General features: G+C 44.3%; 1 protein-coding gene across 1 annotated transcript in view; it reads left to right on the top strand.

The window, feature by feature from the left end:
- Positions 1 to 14,890, top strand: part of LOC115161874 (tandem C2 domains nuclear protein) — a 25,946-nt gene extending 11,056 nt beyond the window's left edge. The window contains exons 8-12 of the mRNA XM_029712684.1: positions 784 to 900; positions 4,492 to 4,683; positions 12,800 to 12,905; positions 13,282 to 13,478; positions 13,664 to 14,890. Coding sequence (XP_029568544.1) covers positions 784 to 900; positions 4,492 to 4,683; positions 12,800 to 12,905; positions 13,282 to 13,478; positions 13,664 to 13,774 — 723 coding nt within the window. The 3' untranslated portion in view covers positions 13,775 to 14,890. The remainder of the gene's footprint in view (positions 1 to 783; positions 901 to 4,491; positions 4,684 to 12,799; positions 12,906 to 13,281; positions 13,479 to 13,663) is intronic.
- Positions 14,891 to 15,372: the final 482 nt, after the last annotated feature.

Here is a 15,372-nt window from a genome sequence, read left to right as displayed (position 1 = left end):
TAGCCGGACCTCTAACTCTGTAGCCGGACATCTAACTCTGTAGTCGGACTTCTAACTCTGTAGACGGACCTCTAACTCTGTAGCCAGACCTCTAACTCTGTAGCCGGACCTCTAACTCTGTAGCCAGACCTCTACCTCTGTAGTCGGACATCTAACTCTGTAGCCGGACTTCTAAGTCTGTAGCCGGACATCTTAACTCTGTAGCCGGACATCTTAACTCTGTAGCCAGACCTCTAACTCTGTAGCCGGACATCTAACGCTGTAGCCGGACCTCTAACTCTGTAGCCGGACATCTAACTCTGTAGCCGGACATCTTAACTCTGTAGCCGGACATCTTAACTCTGTAGCCAGACCTCTAACTCTGTAGCCGGACATCTAACTCTGTAGCCGGACCTCTAACTCTGTAGCCGGACATCTAACTCTGTAGCCGGACCTCTAACTCTGTAGCCGGACATCTAACTCTGTAGCCGGACCTCTAACTCTGTAGTCGGACATCTAACTCTGTAGTCGTACCTCTGACTCTGTAGACGGACATCTAACTCTGTAGCCGGACCTCTAACTCTGTAGTCGTACCTCTAACTCTGTAGCCAGACCACTAACTCTGTAGCCGGACATCTACCTCTGTAGTCGTACCTCTAACTCTGTAGCCAGACCACTAACTCTGTAGCCGGACATCTACCTCTGTAGTCGGACATCTAACTCTGTAGTCGTACCTCTGACTCTGTAGCCGGACATCTACCTCTGTAGCCGGACTTCTAAGTCTTCTTTCTCTCCTTCTCTCAGTGTAAGGATGTGTCCCTCGCTCAGAACAGCAGTGAGCAGCAGAAGATTAGCTTTAAAGGCATCATCACTATGAGCAAACCAGTACAGTTCAAGAGCTCCGTCAAGGAAGGTTCTCCGGTAAGTTATTTAACGCATCTCAACCCCATGTTAGCCTGGTAGCAGATCTGTTCGTGCTGTCTTGTTAACTCATGCGATGTCAGTGATGTAGGAAAGACAACACAAACGGTTCTGGCACCAGTCTAAACCCATTTACTGTACAACACTAGGTCTCCAGTCACATCTAAGATAGACTATCATTAGCCTGGTCCCATACCTGTTTGAGTTGTAGGCCTATAGTCAACTCCTATGGTGGTTGTCATGCACAAACCGATCTGGGATCAGGATTGTCGAGCGTTTCCTCACCTCGTCTCTAGGTCGGAGAAGAACGGCTTAAGACAACCTAATAATTCCATGCGGAGCGTTCGAATATAAACAGATTCATTGGCACAGCAGCTCCAGAGCAAAAACGACTGGAAGTAAACGTTAGCAGTACAGATAATGTGTCATCCAAGTGGGAAATAAACGTAACCGTAGTGAATTTCAGCGAAATACTAACCCTACACATAAAATAACTGCTTTACTGTCACGCTGGTCACTGTTTCAATGCTAATCCTCTAGAATCAGCAACGGAGCTGGTAGTTCCCAATGAATGTGTTTATTTTCGAACACCTCCTGCAAGGATATTTATTACGTTGTCTCAACCATCTCTATATTCAACCTAGACCGACCTAACAACACTGAACCACTGATGGTTGGTCACCTGATAGCTTCACATCCAAACAGCAGTTCTAGCTACCAAGCGGCATGCTCACATCTTAGACATTGGCCTTCTGTTTGATGGAGAGAAAATGTCTGTCTGGGAGAAAGTAAAAGTCATTCTCTCTGGCAACTTAACATCCTTCCGTCCTCTCCCCTGGGCATTACATTGGCTAACCTGGGCATGTATCCACAAAGCGTCTCTGAGTAGGAGTGCTGATCTAAGATCAGTTTTGCCTTTTAGATCATAATGAATCAGACTATATGGACAGATCCTAGATCATATTGAATCAGATTATATGGACAGATTCTAGATCAGCATTCATTCTCTAAGATACTTTGTGGGTACGGGATCAGATGTGATCAAGGAAAATAGACAGAGAGAGAGAGAGAGAGAGAGAGAGAGAGATCTCCTCTGAGCTCTTACATTCCTTGACCGCGTCACTGGCTTTTATTTCTCACTGATAGTTTAGCCTCTTGTCGAGCGCAGTGTTTCTGTTGTTGAGCTGCTGCAGGCCTGAACAGTTAGTGCCAGTATATAAAGTGAGAACAGGATTTATCCATTTGCACTGTTGATACTTTTTGCTCCACTAGGATCTACAAGTAAGTAAGTGAAGAAACAATGTGATCTTCTCTGATAACATACTACCAGGTACTAGTCAGAGTGGAGTACCGTCCTAATCTACCAGATACTAGTCAGAGTGGAGTACCGTCCTAATCTACCAGATACTAGTCAGAGTGGAGTACCGTCCTAATCTACCAGATACTAGTCAGAGTGGAGTACCGTCCTAATCTACCAGGTACTAGTCAGAGTGGAGTACCATCCTAATCTACCAGGTACTAGTCAGAGTGGAGTACCGTCCTAATCTACCAGATACTAGTCAGAGTGGAGTACCGTCCTAATCTACCAGGTACTAGTCAGAGTGGAGTACCGTCCTAATCTACCAGGTACTAGTCAGAGTGGAGTACCATCCTAATCTACCAGGTACTAGTCAGAGTGGAGTACCATCCTAATCTACCAGATACTAGTCAGAGTGGAGTACCGTCCTAATCTACCAGATACTAGTCAGAGTGGAGTACCGTCCTAATCTACCAGATACTAGTCAGAGTGGAGTACCGTCCTAATCTACCAGGTACTAGTCAGAGTGGAGTACCGTCCTAATCTACCAGGTACTAGTCAGAGTGGAGTACCGTCCTAATCTACCAGGTACTAGTCAGAGTGGAGTACCGTCCTAATCTACCAGATACTAGTCAGAGTGGAGTACCATCCTAATCTACCAGGTACTAGTCAGAGTGGAGTACCGTCCTAATCTACCAGATACTAGTCAGAGTGGAGTACCATCCTAATCTACCAGGTACTAGTCAGAGTGGAGTACCGTCCTAATCTACCAGGTACTAGTCAGAGTGGAGTACCGTCCTAATCTACCAGGTACTAGTCAGAGTGGAGTACCGTCCTAATCTACCAGGTACTAGTCAGAGTGGAGTACCGTCCTAATCTACCAGGTACTAGTCAGAGTGGAGTACCGTCCTAATCTACCAGGTACTAGTCAGAGTGGAGTACCATCCTAATCTACCAGGTACTAGTCAGAGTGGAGTACCGTCCTAATCTACCAGGTACTAGTCAGAGTGGAGTACCGTCCTAATCTACCAGGTACTAGTCAGAGTGGAGTACCATCCTAATCTACCAGGTACTAGTCAGAGTGGAGTACCATCCTAATCTACCAGGTACTAGTCAGAGTGGAGTACCGTCCTAATCTACCAGATACTAGTCAGAGTGGAGTACCGTCCTAATCTACCAGATACTAGTCAGAGTGGAGTACCGTCCTAATCTACCAGATACTAGTCAGAGTGGAGTACCGTCCTAATCTACCAGATACTAGTCAGAGTGGAGTACCGTCCTAATCTACCAGGTACTAGTCAGAGTGGAGTACCGTCCTAATCTACCAGGTACTAGTCAGAGTGGAGTACCGTCCTAATCTACCAGATACTAGTCAGAGTGGAGTACCGTCCTAATCTACCAGGTACTAGTCAGAGTGGAGTACCGTCCTAATCTACCAGATACTAGTCAGAGTGGAGTACCGTCCTAATCTACCAGATACTAGTCAGAGTGGAGTACCATCCTAAACTATCAGATACTAGTCAGAGTGGAGTACCGTCCTAATCTACCAGATACTAGTCAGAGTGGAGTACCATCCTAATCTACCAGATACTAGTCAGAGTGGAGTACCGTCCTAATCTACCAGATACTAGTCAGAGTGGAGTACCGTCCTAATCTACCAGGTACTAGTCAGAGTGGAGTACCGTCCTAATCTACCAGGTACTAGTCAGAGTGGAGTACCGTCCTAATCTACCAGGTACTAGTCAGAGTGGAGTACCATCCTAATCTACCAGGTACTAGTCAGAGTGGAGTACCGTCCTAATCTACCAGGTACTAGTCAGAGTGGAGTACCGTCCTAATCTACCAGATACTAGTCAGAGTGGAGTACCGTCCTAATCTACCAGATACTAGTCAGAGTGGAGTACCGTCCTAATCTACCAGGTACTAGTCAGAGTGGAGTACCGTCCTAATCTACCAGGTACTAGTCAGAGTGGAGTACCGTCCTAATCTACCAGGTACTAGTCAGAGTGGAGTACCGTCCTAATCTACCAGGTACTAGTCAGAGTGGAGTACCGTCCTAATCTACCAGATACTAGTCAGAGTGGAGTACCATCCTAATCTACCAGATACTAGTCAGAGTGGAGTACCATCCTAATCTACCAGATACTAGTCAGAGTGGAGTACCGTCCTAATCTACCAGATACTAGTCAGAGTGGAGTACCGTCCTAATCTACCAGGTACTAGTCAGAGTGGAGTACCATCCTAATCTCTGCTCCCTCCCTCCCTCCCTCCCTCCCTCCCTCCCTCCCTCCCAGGACACAGTCTTCATGGAGACCTTTGTGTTTACGTTGCGTCTGCAGCAGCTGCGTTGCTGTGCTCTGGTATTCCGTCTGCAGACCCACCACCCCAGGAAGAGGACGGTGGCAGAGTGTGTCCTCTCCCTCAGACAGCTGGGCCCTGAGGAGACACAGCACTGGATGGAGCTCATCCCCCCTTCCATGACCACTGTGAGTATAGAGTTGTACAGCATAGAAATAGAATGACTAGAAAGTCCATTTTCAACTCAGTGGCCTTGTGGTTTTGAGGGTCCGGCCTGAGATTGGGATCTTTGTGGAGTTTGATCCCCGACCGAGTCACACCAAAGCATGTAAAAATGGGTCAGGGAGGTGACCAAGAACCCGATGGTCACTCTGACAGAGCTCCAGAGTTCCTTTGTGGAGATGGGAGAACCTTCCAGAAGGATACCCATCTTTGCAGCACTCCACCAAAGTACTTTGTTACTTGAGTCATCTCTCTTCGTTCTTTCTCTCCGTGCAGCTTTCCACAGTGACCTAGCCACGCCCCCTGTCACTCAAGGAGCGTATTTGATGTGTCTCGCCCACGAGTGTTCTAAATGAGGGTTGCTTGCGTTCGGTCTGCATGGTCAATGCAACAATGTTGATGACAACGATGCTGTTTTCACTTTGCTTCTTAATATAAATCCACTAGTGTTCTATAATGACACTATTAGTTTGTGTTTCTTACAATCAGCAAACAGCTAGTTTGTCTTTTCTCGGCATGTTGCCCTAAGTAGATGTCCTAAACGACTTGCCAAAGCTATAGTTTGTTAACAAGAAATTTGTGGAGTGGTTGAATAACGAGTTTTAATGACACCAACCTTTTTATTTAAAGGCAATGCCACCAAATACTAATTGACTGTATGTAAACTTCTGATCCACTGGGAATGTGATGAAAGAAATAAAAGCTGAAATAAATCATTCTCTCTACTATTATTCTGACATTTCACATTCTTAAAATAAAGTGGCGATCCTAACTGACCTAAGACAAGGAATTTTTACTACGATTAAATGTCTGGAATTGTGAAAAACTGAGTTTAAATGTATTTGGCTAAGGTGTATGTAAACTTCCGACTTCAACTGTATGTGTTGCCACCCTGGCATCACTCACTACTCATAAAGCACCCTGGGATCACTCACTACCCATAAAGCACCCTGGGATCACTCACTACTCATAAAGCACCCTGGGATCACTCACTACCCATAAAGCACCCTGGGATCACTCACTACTCATAAAGCACCCTGGGATCACTCACTACTCATAAAGCACCCTGGGATCACTCACTACCCATAAAGCACCCTGGGATCACTCACTACTCATAAAGCACCCTGGGATCACTCACTACTCATAAAGCACCCTGGGATCACTCACTACCCATAAAGCACCCTGGGATCACTCACTACTCATAAAGCACCCTGGGATCACTCACTACTCATAAAGCACCCTGGGATCACTCACTACCCATAAAGCACCCTGGGATCACTCACTACTCATAAAGCACCCTGGGATCACTCACTACCCATAAAGCACCCTGGGATCACTCACTACTCATAAAGCACCCTGGGATCACTCACTACCCATAAAGCCCCCTGGGATCACTCACTACACATAAAGCACCCTGGGATCACTCACTACTCATAAAAGCAAATGTAGAACTTTTAATATTCAAAAACTAAAAATACCGTCAAATACCGTCATGCCGTCCGTGATATAATATTTTGGCCATATCGCCCAGCCCTACTTCCAGCAGCACAACGACTCTAAGCATACAGCCAAGATAACGCAGGAGTGGATTCGGGAAAGTCTCTGAATGTCCTTGAGTGGCCCAGCCAGAGCCTGGACTTGAACCCGATCTAACATCTCTGGAGAGACATGAAAATAGCTGTGCAGCGACGCTCCCCATCCAACCTGACAGAGCTTGAGGGGATCTACAGAGAAGAATGGGAGAAACTCCCCAAATACCGGTGTGCCGAGCTTGTTGCGTCATACCCAAGAAGACTGGAGGCTGTAATCTCTGCCAAAGGTGCTTCAACAATGTACTGAGTAAAAGGTCTGAATAATTATGTAAATTTCATTTATTCATTATTTATATATACATTTGCAAACATTTCTAAAAACCTGTTTTTGCTTTGTCATTATGGGGTATTGTGTGTATATTGATGAGGGAAAAAAACTATTTAACACATTTTAGAATAAAACTGTAATGTAAGAATATGTGGACAAAGTCAAGGGGTCTGAATACTTTCCCAAATGCACTGTTATAAATTAAGTTCTTGTTTTGTATCCAGTGGATTTCATTGTGAAAAAAGACCAAGTTTTCACTCACGAACCTGCAGCCACTAGTTAGCTTGTCAGTGGACGTTCGAAGTTAGCACCGTTCTGCCTCGGAGCAGCGAAACAGAGTTCTATTCAGCTGCGACCTCTTTTTCATCATTTCCTGTGACGACATTCCATTCAATCTAAATATGAGCAATTCTCAGAATAAAACGTCTAACTTTTGAACTGTACATGGTAGAGACATGGGTTTTGGACCATTTGTTTTTCTGGTGTAGTACTCTATTGAATGGACGTATTTGTGTAAACCTTGAATGAATTTATAATTTGTGGATGAAAACCCTGTCATCTGGGAGTATCCCTCTGAACACCACCCTGTCATCTGGGAGTATCCCTCTGAACACCAACCCTGTCCTCTGGGAGTATCCCTCTGAACACCAACCTGTCCTCTGGGAGTATCCCTCTGAACACCAACCTGTCCTCTGGGAGTATCCCTCTGAACACCAACCTGTCCTCTGGGAGTATCCCTCTAAACACCAACCTGTCCTCTGGGAGTATCCCTCTAAACACCAACCCTGTCCTCTGGGAGTATCCCTCTAAACACCAACCTGTCCTCTGGGAGTATGCCTCTGAACACCACCCTGTCATCTGGGAGTATCCCTCTGAACACCAACCCTGTCCTCTGGGAGTATCCCTCTGAACACCAACCTGTCCTCTGGGAGTATCCCTCAGAACACCAACCTGTCCTCTGGGAGTATCCCTCTGAACACCAACCTGTCCTCTGGGAGTATCCCTCTGAACACCAACCTGTCCTCTGGGAGTATCCCTCTGAACACCAACCTGTCCTCTGGGAGTATCCCTCTGAACACCAACCTGTCCTCTGGGAGTATCCCTCTAAACACCAACCTGTCCTCTGGGAGTATCCCTCTAAACACTAACCTGTCCTCTGGGAGTATCCCTCTGAACACCAACCCTGTCCTCTGGGAGTATCCCTCTGAACACTACTCTGTCCTCTGGGAGTATCCCTCTGAACACCAACCCTGTCCTCTGGGAGTATCCCGCTGAACACCAACCTGTCCTCTGGGAGTATCCCTCTGAACACCAACCGGTCCTCTGGGAGTATCCCTCTGAACACCAACCTGTCCTCTGGGAGTATCCCTCTGAACACTACTCTGTCCTCTGGGAGTATCCCTCTAAACACCAACCTGTCCTCTGGGAGTATCCCTATAAACACCAACCTGTCCTCTGGGAGTATCCCTCTAAACACCAACCTGTCCTCTGGGAGTATCCCTCTAAACACCAACCTGTCCTCTGGGAGTATCCCTCTGAACACCAACCTGTCCTCTGGGAGTATCCCTCTGAACACCAACCTGTCCTCTGGGAGTATCCGTCTGAACACCAACCTGTCCTCTGGGAGTATCCCTCTAAACACCAACCTGTCCTCTGGGAGTATCATCCTGGTCCCAGCTGTTGCTTTCATTTTACTGCCCAACTGTGACTCACTGGCTTATTTGCAGTTTCTTAAGGCACCCAACCAAGCCCTTAGATAACACAGGCCTTAGACAGAGTCATACATAACAGCTTCCCTTTTGTTGTATCCCTCTTTCTGAAATAGACTAACCCATCCTATGAAGAGTGTGTATTTGAAACAGTGGATAAAATTGTGCATCTTTTGGAAAAAGCGTTTCTGTGGGCTCATTGTGTGGAGAGTTGTTGATGGGGATTATAGGCTCATTATGTGGAGAGTTGTTGGTGGGGGTTATAGGCTCATTATGTGGAGAGTTGTTGATGGGGGTTATAGACTCATTATGTGGAGAGTTGTTGATGGGGGTTATAGGCTCATTATGTGGAGAGTTGTTGGTGGGGGTTATAGACTCATTATGTGGAGAGTTGTTGGTGGAGGTTATAGGCTCATTATGTGGAGAGTTGTTGGTGGGGGTTATAGACTCATTATGTGGAGAGTTGTTGATGGGGGTTATAGGCTCATTATGTGGAGAGTTGTTGATGGGGGTTATAGGCTCATTATGTGGAGAGTTGTTGGTGGGGGTTATAGACTCATTATGTGGAGAGTTGTTGGTGGAGGTTATAGGCTCATTATGTGGAGAGTTGTTGGTGGGGGTTATAGGATCATTATGTGGAGAGTTGTTGATGGGGGTTATAGGCTCATTATGTGGAGAGTTGTTGATGGGGGTTATAGACTCATTATGTGGAGAGTTGTTGATGGGGGTTATAGGCTCATTATGTGGAGAGTTGTTGATGGGGGTTATAGGCTCATTATGTGGAGAGTTGTTGATGGGGGTTATAGGCTCATTATGTGGAGAGTTGTTGATGAGGGTTATAGACTCATTATGTGGAGAGTTGTTGATGGGGGTTATAGACTCATTATGTGGAGAGTTGTTGATGGGGGTTATAGGCTCATTATGTGGAGAGTTGTTGATGGGGGTTATAGGCTCATTATGTGGAGAGTTGTTGATGGGGGTTATAGGCTCATTATGTGGAGAGTTGTTGGTGGAGGTTATAGGCTCATTATGTGGAGAGTTGTTGATGGAGGTTATAGGCTCATTATGTGGAGAGTTGTTGATGGGGGTTATAGGCTCATTATGTGGAGAGTTGTTGGTGGAGGTTAATGGTAGTAGCAACGTAAGTTAGGTGATTTAGACACGGTTAGAAGCAATTGATGCAATAATATTCTTTAGAAATAGCCTTGTGTAATAATGTGAAATGTTTTTAATGGATATTATAGCCATCTGAGGTACAGATGTAGGATCTTAATTTGAGCCAGTTAATTTGAGCTGCATCAGGAAAATAATCATACGGCAACAGGAAATGTGGATTATAATTATAATGGACATTTTTGAAGGGGTTGATGCCGCTTTCATAAGGGAAAATCAAGTCTGAAATTTCAAAGTGGAAATTACAAACTTCAGAAACCTTTTTAAACCTCATGAAACACTACAAGTTTTACATGTCCTCCATTGCAGGAAATTTTGCCTGCAACAGGGTGATCAAATTACGATCCTACACCTGTATACACAGTCCAGGAAGTTTAAGAAAGGTTATGGACTGTACTTACCGTAACAGGAAATGTCCTTCGACATATTGTTGTTGTCAGGCCTCAACATGTCCGCCGTGTGGCTGAAACAGGTCATGCTCCTGGCTGAAAAGCAGTGGCTGTCTGCTGAAAAGAGAAGCAGGAGAAATGTGTCACTTGGCAATGGGAATGTGATTAAGAGCCCTTTCTCTGTTGCAACATTGGTTGCGTACCAATTGGCACCCTGTTCCCTATTTAAAAAATATATATACAAATATCCCAATGCCCCAGGGCAGTGATTGGGGACACTGCCCAGTGTAGGGTGCTGTCTTTCAGATGGGACGTTAAACGGGGTGTCCTGACTCTCTGAGGTCATTAAAGATCCCATTGCACTTATCATAGAGTAGGGGTGTTAACCCCGGTGTCCTGGCTAAATTCCCAATCTGGCACTCATACCATCACGGCTGTCTAATCATCCCCAGCTTACAATTGGCTCATTCATCCCCCTCCTCTCCCCTGTTGCTATTCCCCAGGTTGTTGATGCAAATGAGAATGTGTTCTCAGTCAATATACCTAAAGTAGTGCACTATATAGGGTCTAAAGGAGTGCACTATATAGGGAATAGGGTCTAAAGGAGTGCACTATATAGGGAATAGGGTCTAAAGGAGTGCACTATATAGGGAATAGGGTCTAAAGGAGTGAATGATGTAGGGAATGTAAATGAGAATGTGTTCTCAGTCAACTTACCTGGTAAAATAAGGGTTAAATAAAATGAAATTTAGTGCACTACTTTTGACCAGAGCCCTATGGAACCTGGACAACAGTAGTACACTAAATAGGGAATAGGGTGCCTTTTGGGATGCCGCCATCATGTGATTCTGAGCGACCTGAGCTTTGTACTCATGAATCAATTTATGATTGTGTTTAAAGACTATGCTTAAACAAATAATGTGTATTTTCTAGGGATACATACGGTTATGATTGTGTTTAATGTTGTGATAACACAGGACATGCACAGTGATCTCCAACAGTATTGGGATGGTGACACATTTGTTGTTGTTTTGTCTCTGTAATCCAGCGCTTTGGGTTTGAAACGATACAATGACTATTGAGGTTAAATTGTAGACTGTCAGCTTTAATTTGAGAGTATTGTCATCCATCCATGCCGGGTGAACCGTTTAGAAATTAAAGCACTTTTTCTCCGAAGTCCACCCATTTTAGGGGACGAGAAGTATCGGGACAAATTCACTTATGTGTATTAAAGTCGTCAAAAGCTTTGCATTTTGTCCCATATTCCTAGCGCGCAATGATTACGTCAATTTGTTGGATTCATTTGGTTGTGTTTGTTTTGGTTGTGTTTCAGATCATTTTTTTGCCCAGTAGAAATGAATGGTAACTAAACTATTGTATAATTTTGGTGTAAATTTTTATTGTAAATAAGAACAGAATATGTTTCTAAACACTTCTACATTAATGTGGATGCTACCATGGTAACGGATAGAATCGTGAATAATGATTAGTTAGAAAGTTACAGATGCACAACTACTATACACTACATGACCAAAAGTATGTGGACACCTGCTCGTCCAACATCTCATTCCAAAATCATGGTCATTAATATGGAGTTGGTTTCCCCTTTGCTGCTATAACAGCCTCCACTCTTCTGGGAAGGCTTTCCACTAGATGATGGAACATTGCTGCGGGGACTTTCTTCCATTCAGCCACAAGAGCATTAGTGAGGTCAGGTACTGATGTTGGGAGATTAGGCCTGGCTGGCAGTCGGCGTTCCAATTCATCCCAAAGTTGTTCGATGGAGTTGAGGTCAGGGCTCTTCCACACCAATCTCAACAAACCATTTCTGTATGGGCCTCGCTTTGTACAAGGGGGCATTGTCATGCTGAAACAGAAAAGGGCCTTCCCTTTGGCAGATAATAGGTCAGTATGTGGGAAAATGACATTATAAATGAGTGCTGTTCTGTTTCTGCGGTCCAGAAGTCAGTGGTAGGTCAAACCTCAGGAGGGACGGAGAGAGGGAGAGGACATTCTGTGGTCCAGAAGTCAGACACAAATCATCGTTATGCTTTCTCAGAAAAGAGACATCTAACAGCACGTTGTTCGACCATATGATTTAGTCTACCACTTTATGGTACACATAGACTTTATGGTACACATAGACAGCACAAACAAGCACAGAACATTAAATTCCTTTCGGTTAACTCCTAAAAATGTCCATGTGGTGTTTTCACTATCTTCTTCAACTTGGTACTCCTTCAAACTAATCCACAACGCAAGATGGCGCCGACAGAGATGGTCACCTCGCTTCGAGTCCTTACACAAGAATTTCACTACACTCACATTAACATCTGCTAACCATGTGTATGTGACCAATAACATCTGCTAACCATGTGACCAATAACATCTGTTAACCATGTGTATGTGACCAATAACATCTGCTAACCATGTGACCAATAACATCTGTTAACCATGTGTATGTGACCAATAACATCTGCTAACCATGTGTATGTGACCAATAACATCTGCTAACCATGTGTATGTGACCAATAACATCTGCTAACCATGTGTATGTGACCAATAACATCTGCTAACCATGTGTATGTGACCAATAACATCTGCTAACCATGTGTATGTGACCAATAACATCTGCTAACCATGTGTATGTGACCAATAACATTTGATTTAATGATTTGACACAGAAGCAGTAAGTATTTTATCTACCTAGTCTGGCGTTACCATACCTGGAAATCACCTTGTTGTTACATCGCTACCTAGTCTGGCGTTACCATGCCTCCAAATCACATTGTTGTCACGCCGCATTAGCTACCTAACCAAGTACAGGTATTTGGGATGGCACCAGTGTGTTTTACATGAGGTTGTTGGTAGAAAATGTTTGAAACTGTAGAAATGTATTCAGTCTCCAGTGTCTGAAGTTCTCCTCTTCTTCGTCTCCATCCTGTCTCCAGGTGTGTCACGCTGAGCTGCACCTGGCCACCTGTTTCCAGCCTGTTAACGGACGCATCCAACTGCAGATCCTCGCTGCCCAGAACCTCCCTGCACCACTCAGGCAGGGTAGGTGTCTACTTCACCTGACCAGACTTGGGTTCAAAATATTATTACATTTTTTTTTTTTAAATGTAGCTGTGCTCAATTGAACTTGTCTGTTGCAATAGAACCAATGGAAAGTCCAACAAGTGCCAACCCTGGTCACCATCAGGCACTCCGGGCAGGCTACAGCAGCAAATACTGAATGTTTTAGAAATATATCTAATAGTATTTGAACTCAGGTCTGGATCTGACCACCTACATCATTCTTCGAAAACATTTGAAATTATTTGAATGACGAGTAATCTTGAGTGGCCATCCTTACAAATCCCGTCTGGTACGTGAGAAACCTTGGGTTTCCCGAGGCTAACGAGTAACCATTTCGCTTGTGTCTGTGAAACAGCGTTCTTTGTGAAGATAGAGATGCAGCAGTTGGGCAGGGTGGTGATGAAGAAGAAGACTCACACCCTGAAGTCCTCCGGAGGTCAGCTGACTTGGACTGAGTCTTTCTACTTCCCCTTAGCTCTGGACCAGAGCTTCCTGCTGTCAGTCAAACTCTACAGCCGCCGCTCTGTCAGACGAAAACACTTCCTCGGACAGGTGATAACGGCTTAACGTACTGAATCTGTATGACTTTCTTCTTCGTTTTCTTCTTCTTCTTGCCACTATCCATGCACATAAACGCTCTGCCTATCTCGCGGTCACACACACACCAGTAACCACGTGGAGTGTTTGCGTTTCGAAAGATCAGGCCAGTTACATAACAAACATACATTTTTCTGCAGGTTCACCTTGGCTTCGACAGCCCGACGCAGGAAGCAGCAGAGCAGTGGAGGGACAGCATGTCTCACCCCGAGAAGGTGGTGGCTGTATGGCACAGACTCAGCGGGTCCTGAAACGCCTGTAGAAATTCACACAGCCTGTAGAAACTCACACAGCCTGTAGAAATTCACACAGCCTGTAGAAATTCACACAGCCTGTAGAAATTCACACAGCCTGTAGAAACTCACACAGGATGTAGAAATTCACACAGCCTGTAGAAATTCACACAGCCTGTAGAAATTCACACAGCCTGTAGAAATTCACACAGGATGTAGAAATTCACACAGGATGTAGAAATTCACACAGGATGTAGAAATTCACACAGCCTGTAGAAATTCACACAGGATGTAGAAATTCACACAGGATGTAGAAATTCACACAGCCTGTAGAAATTCACACAGCCTGTAGAAATTCACACAGCCTGTAGAAACTCACACAGGATATAGAAATTCACACAGCCTGTAGAAATTCACACAGCCTGTAGAAATTCACACAGCCTGTAGAAATTCACACAGCCTGTAGAAACTCACACAGGATGTAGAAATTCACATAGCCTGTAGAAATTCACACAGCCTGTAGAAATTCACACAGCCTGTAGAAATTCACACAGCCTGTAGAAATTCACACAGGATGTAGAAATTCACACAGGATGTAGAAATTCACACAGGATGTAGAAATTCACACAGCCTGTAGAAATTCACACAGGATGTAGAAATTCACACAGGATGTAGAAATTCACACAGCCTACATTCAAAATGGCACCCTATTTCAGGGGTTCTCAAAGTGGGGTCCAAGGAGTCCGTGGCCACATCTCAAAATATATATTTAAAAAAACAAACATTTCTTATGAATATTATTAACAACAACAGGTTAAACACAAATTTTCGCATATGGATCTATGGAATAAGTTTATGGTGTGTAATACAATGTTATATTATTAACCTACAATTTATGTTCTTAAAGGCCTAATGCAGTCAAAAATGTGATTTTCCTATGTTTTATATATGAGGTTGGAATAATACTGTGAAATTGTGAAAATTATGATAATGCCCTTTTAGTGTAAGAGCCGTTTGAAAAGACCTGCAATTTCATCCTGTTTTGGTGGGATGGAGTTTTGGCCTGTGTGGAGACACCACCAGGCAGTAAATTAATTAATCAAATCAAACTTTATTTGTCACATGTGCCGAAAACAACCTTACCGTGAAATGCTTACTTATAAGCCCTTAACCAACAGTGCAGTGCAAGAAAGAGTTAAGAAAATATTTGACAGGTAAACTAAAGTAAAAATCATTCAAAAGTAACACAATAAAATAACAATAACGAGGCTATATACAGGGGGTAACGGTACCGAGTTAGTGTGCGGGGGTACAGGTTAGTCAAGGTAATTTGCACATGTAGGTAGGGGTGAAGTGAAGTGACTATGCATAGATAGTAAACAGTGAGTAGCACCAGTGTAAAAAACAAATGGATGGGGAGGGGTGTCAATGTAAATTGTCCAGTGGCCATTGGATTAATTGTTCAGCAGTCTTATCGCTTGGGGGTAGAAGCTGTTAAGGAGCCTTTTGGTCCTAGACTTGGTGCTCCGGTATCGCTTGCCATGAAGTAGCAGAGAGAACAGTCTGTGACTTGGGTGACTGGAGTAATCGCAGTTCTGATGTCCAGAAGTTATTTT

Source organism: Salmo trutta, chromosome 25 (assembly GCF_901001165.1).
Source record: "Salmo trutta chromosome 25, fSalTru1.1, whole genome shotgun sequence".
Classification (NCBI taxonomy): Eukaryota; Metazoa; Chordata; class Actinopteri; order Salmoniformes; family Salmonidae; genus Salmo; species Salmo trutta.
This window is presented reverse-complemented; position numbering and strand designations above follow the sequence as displayed.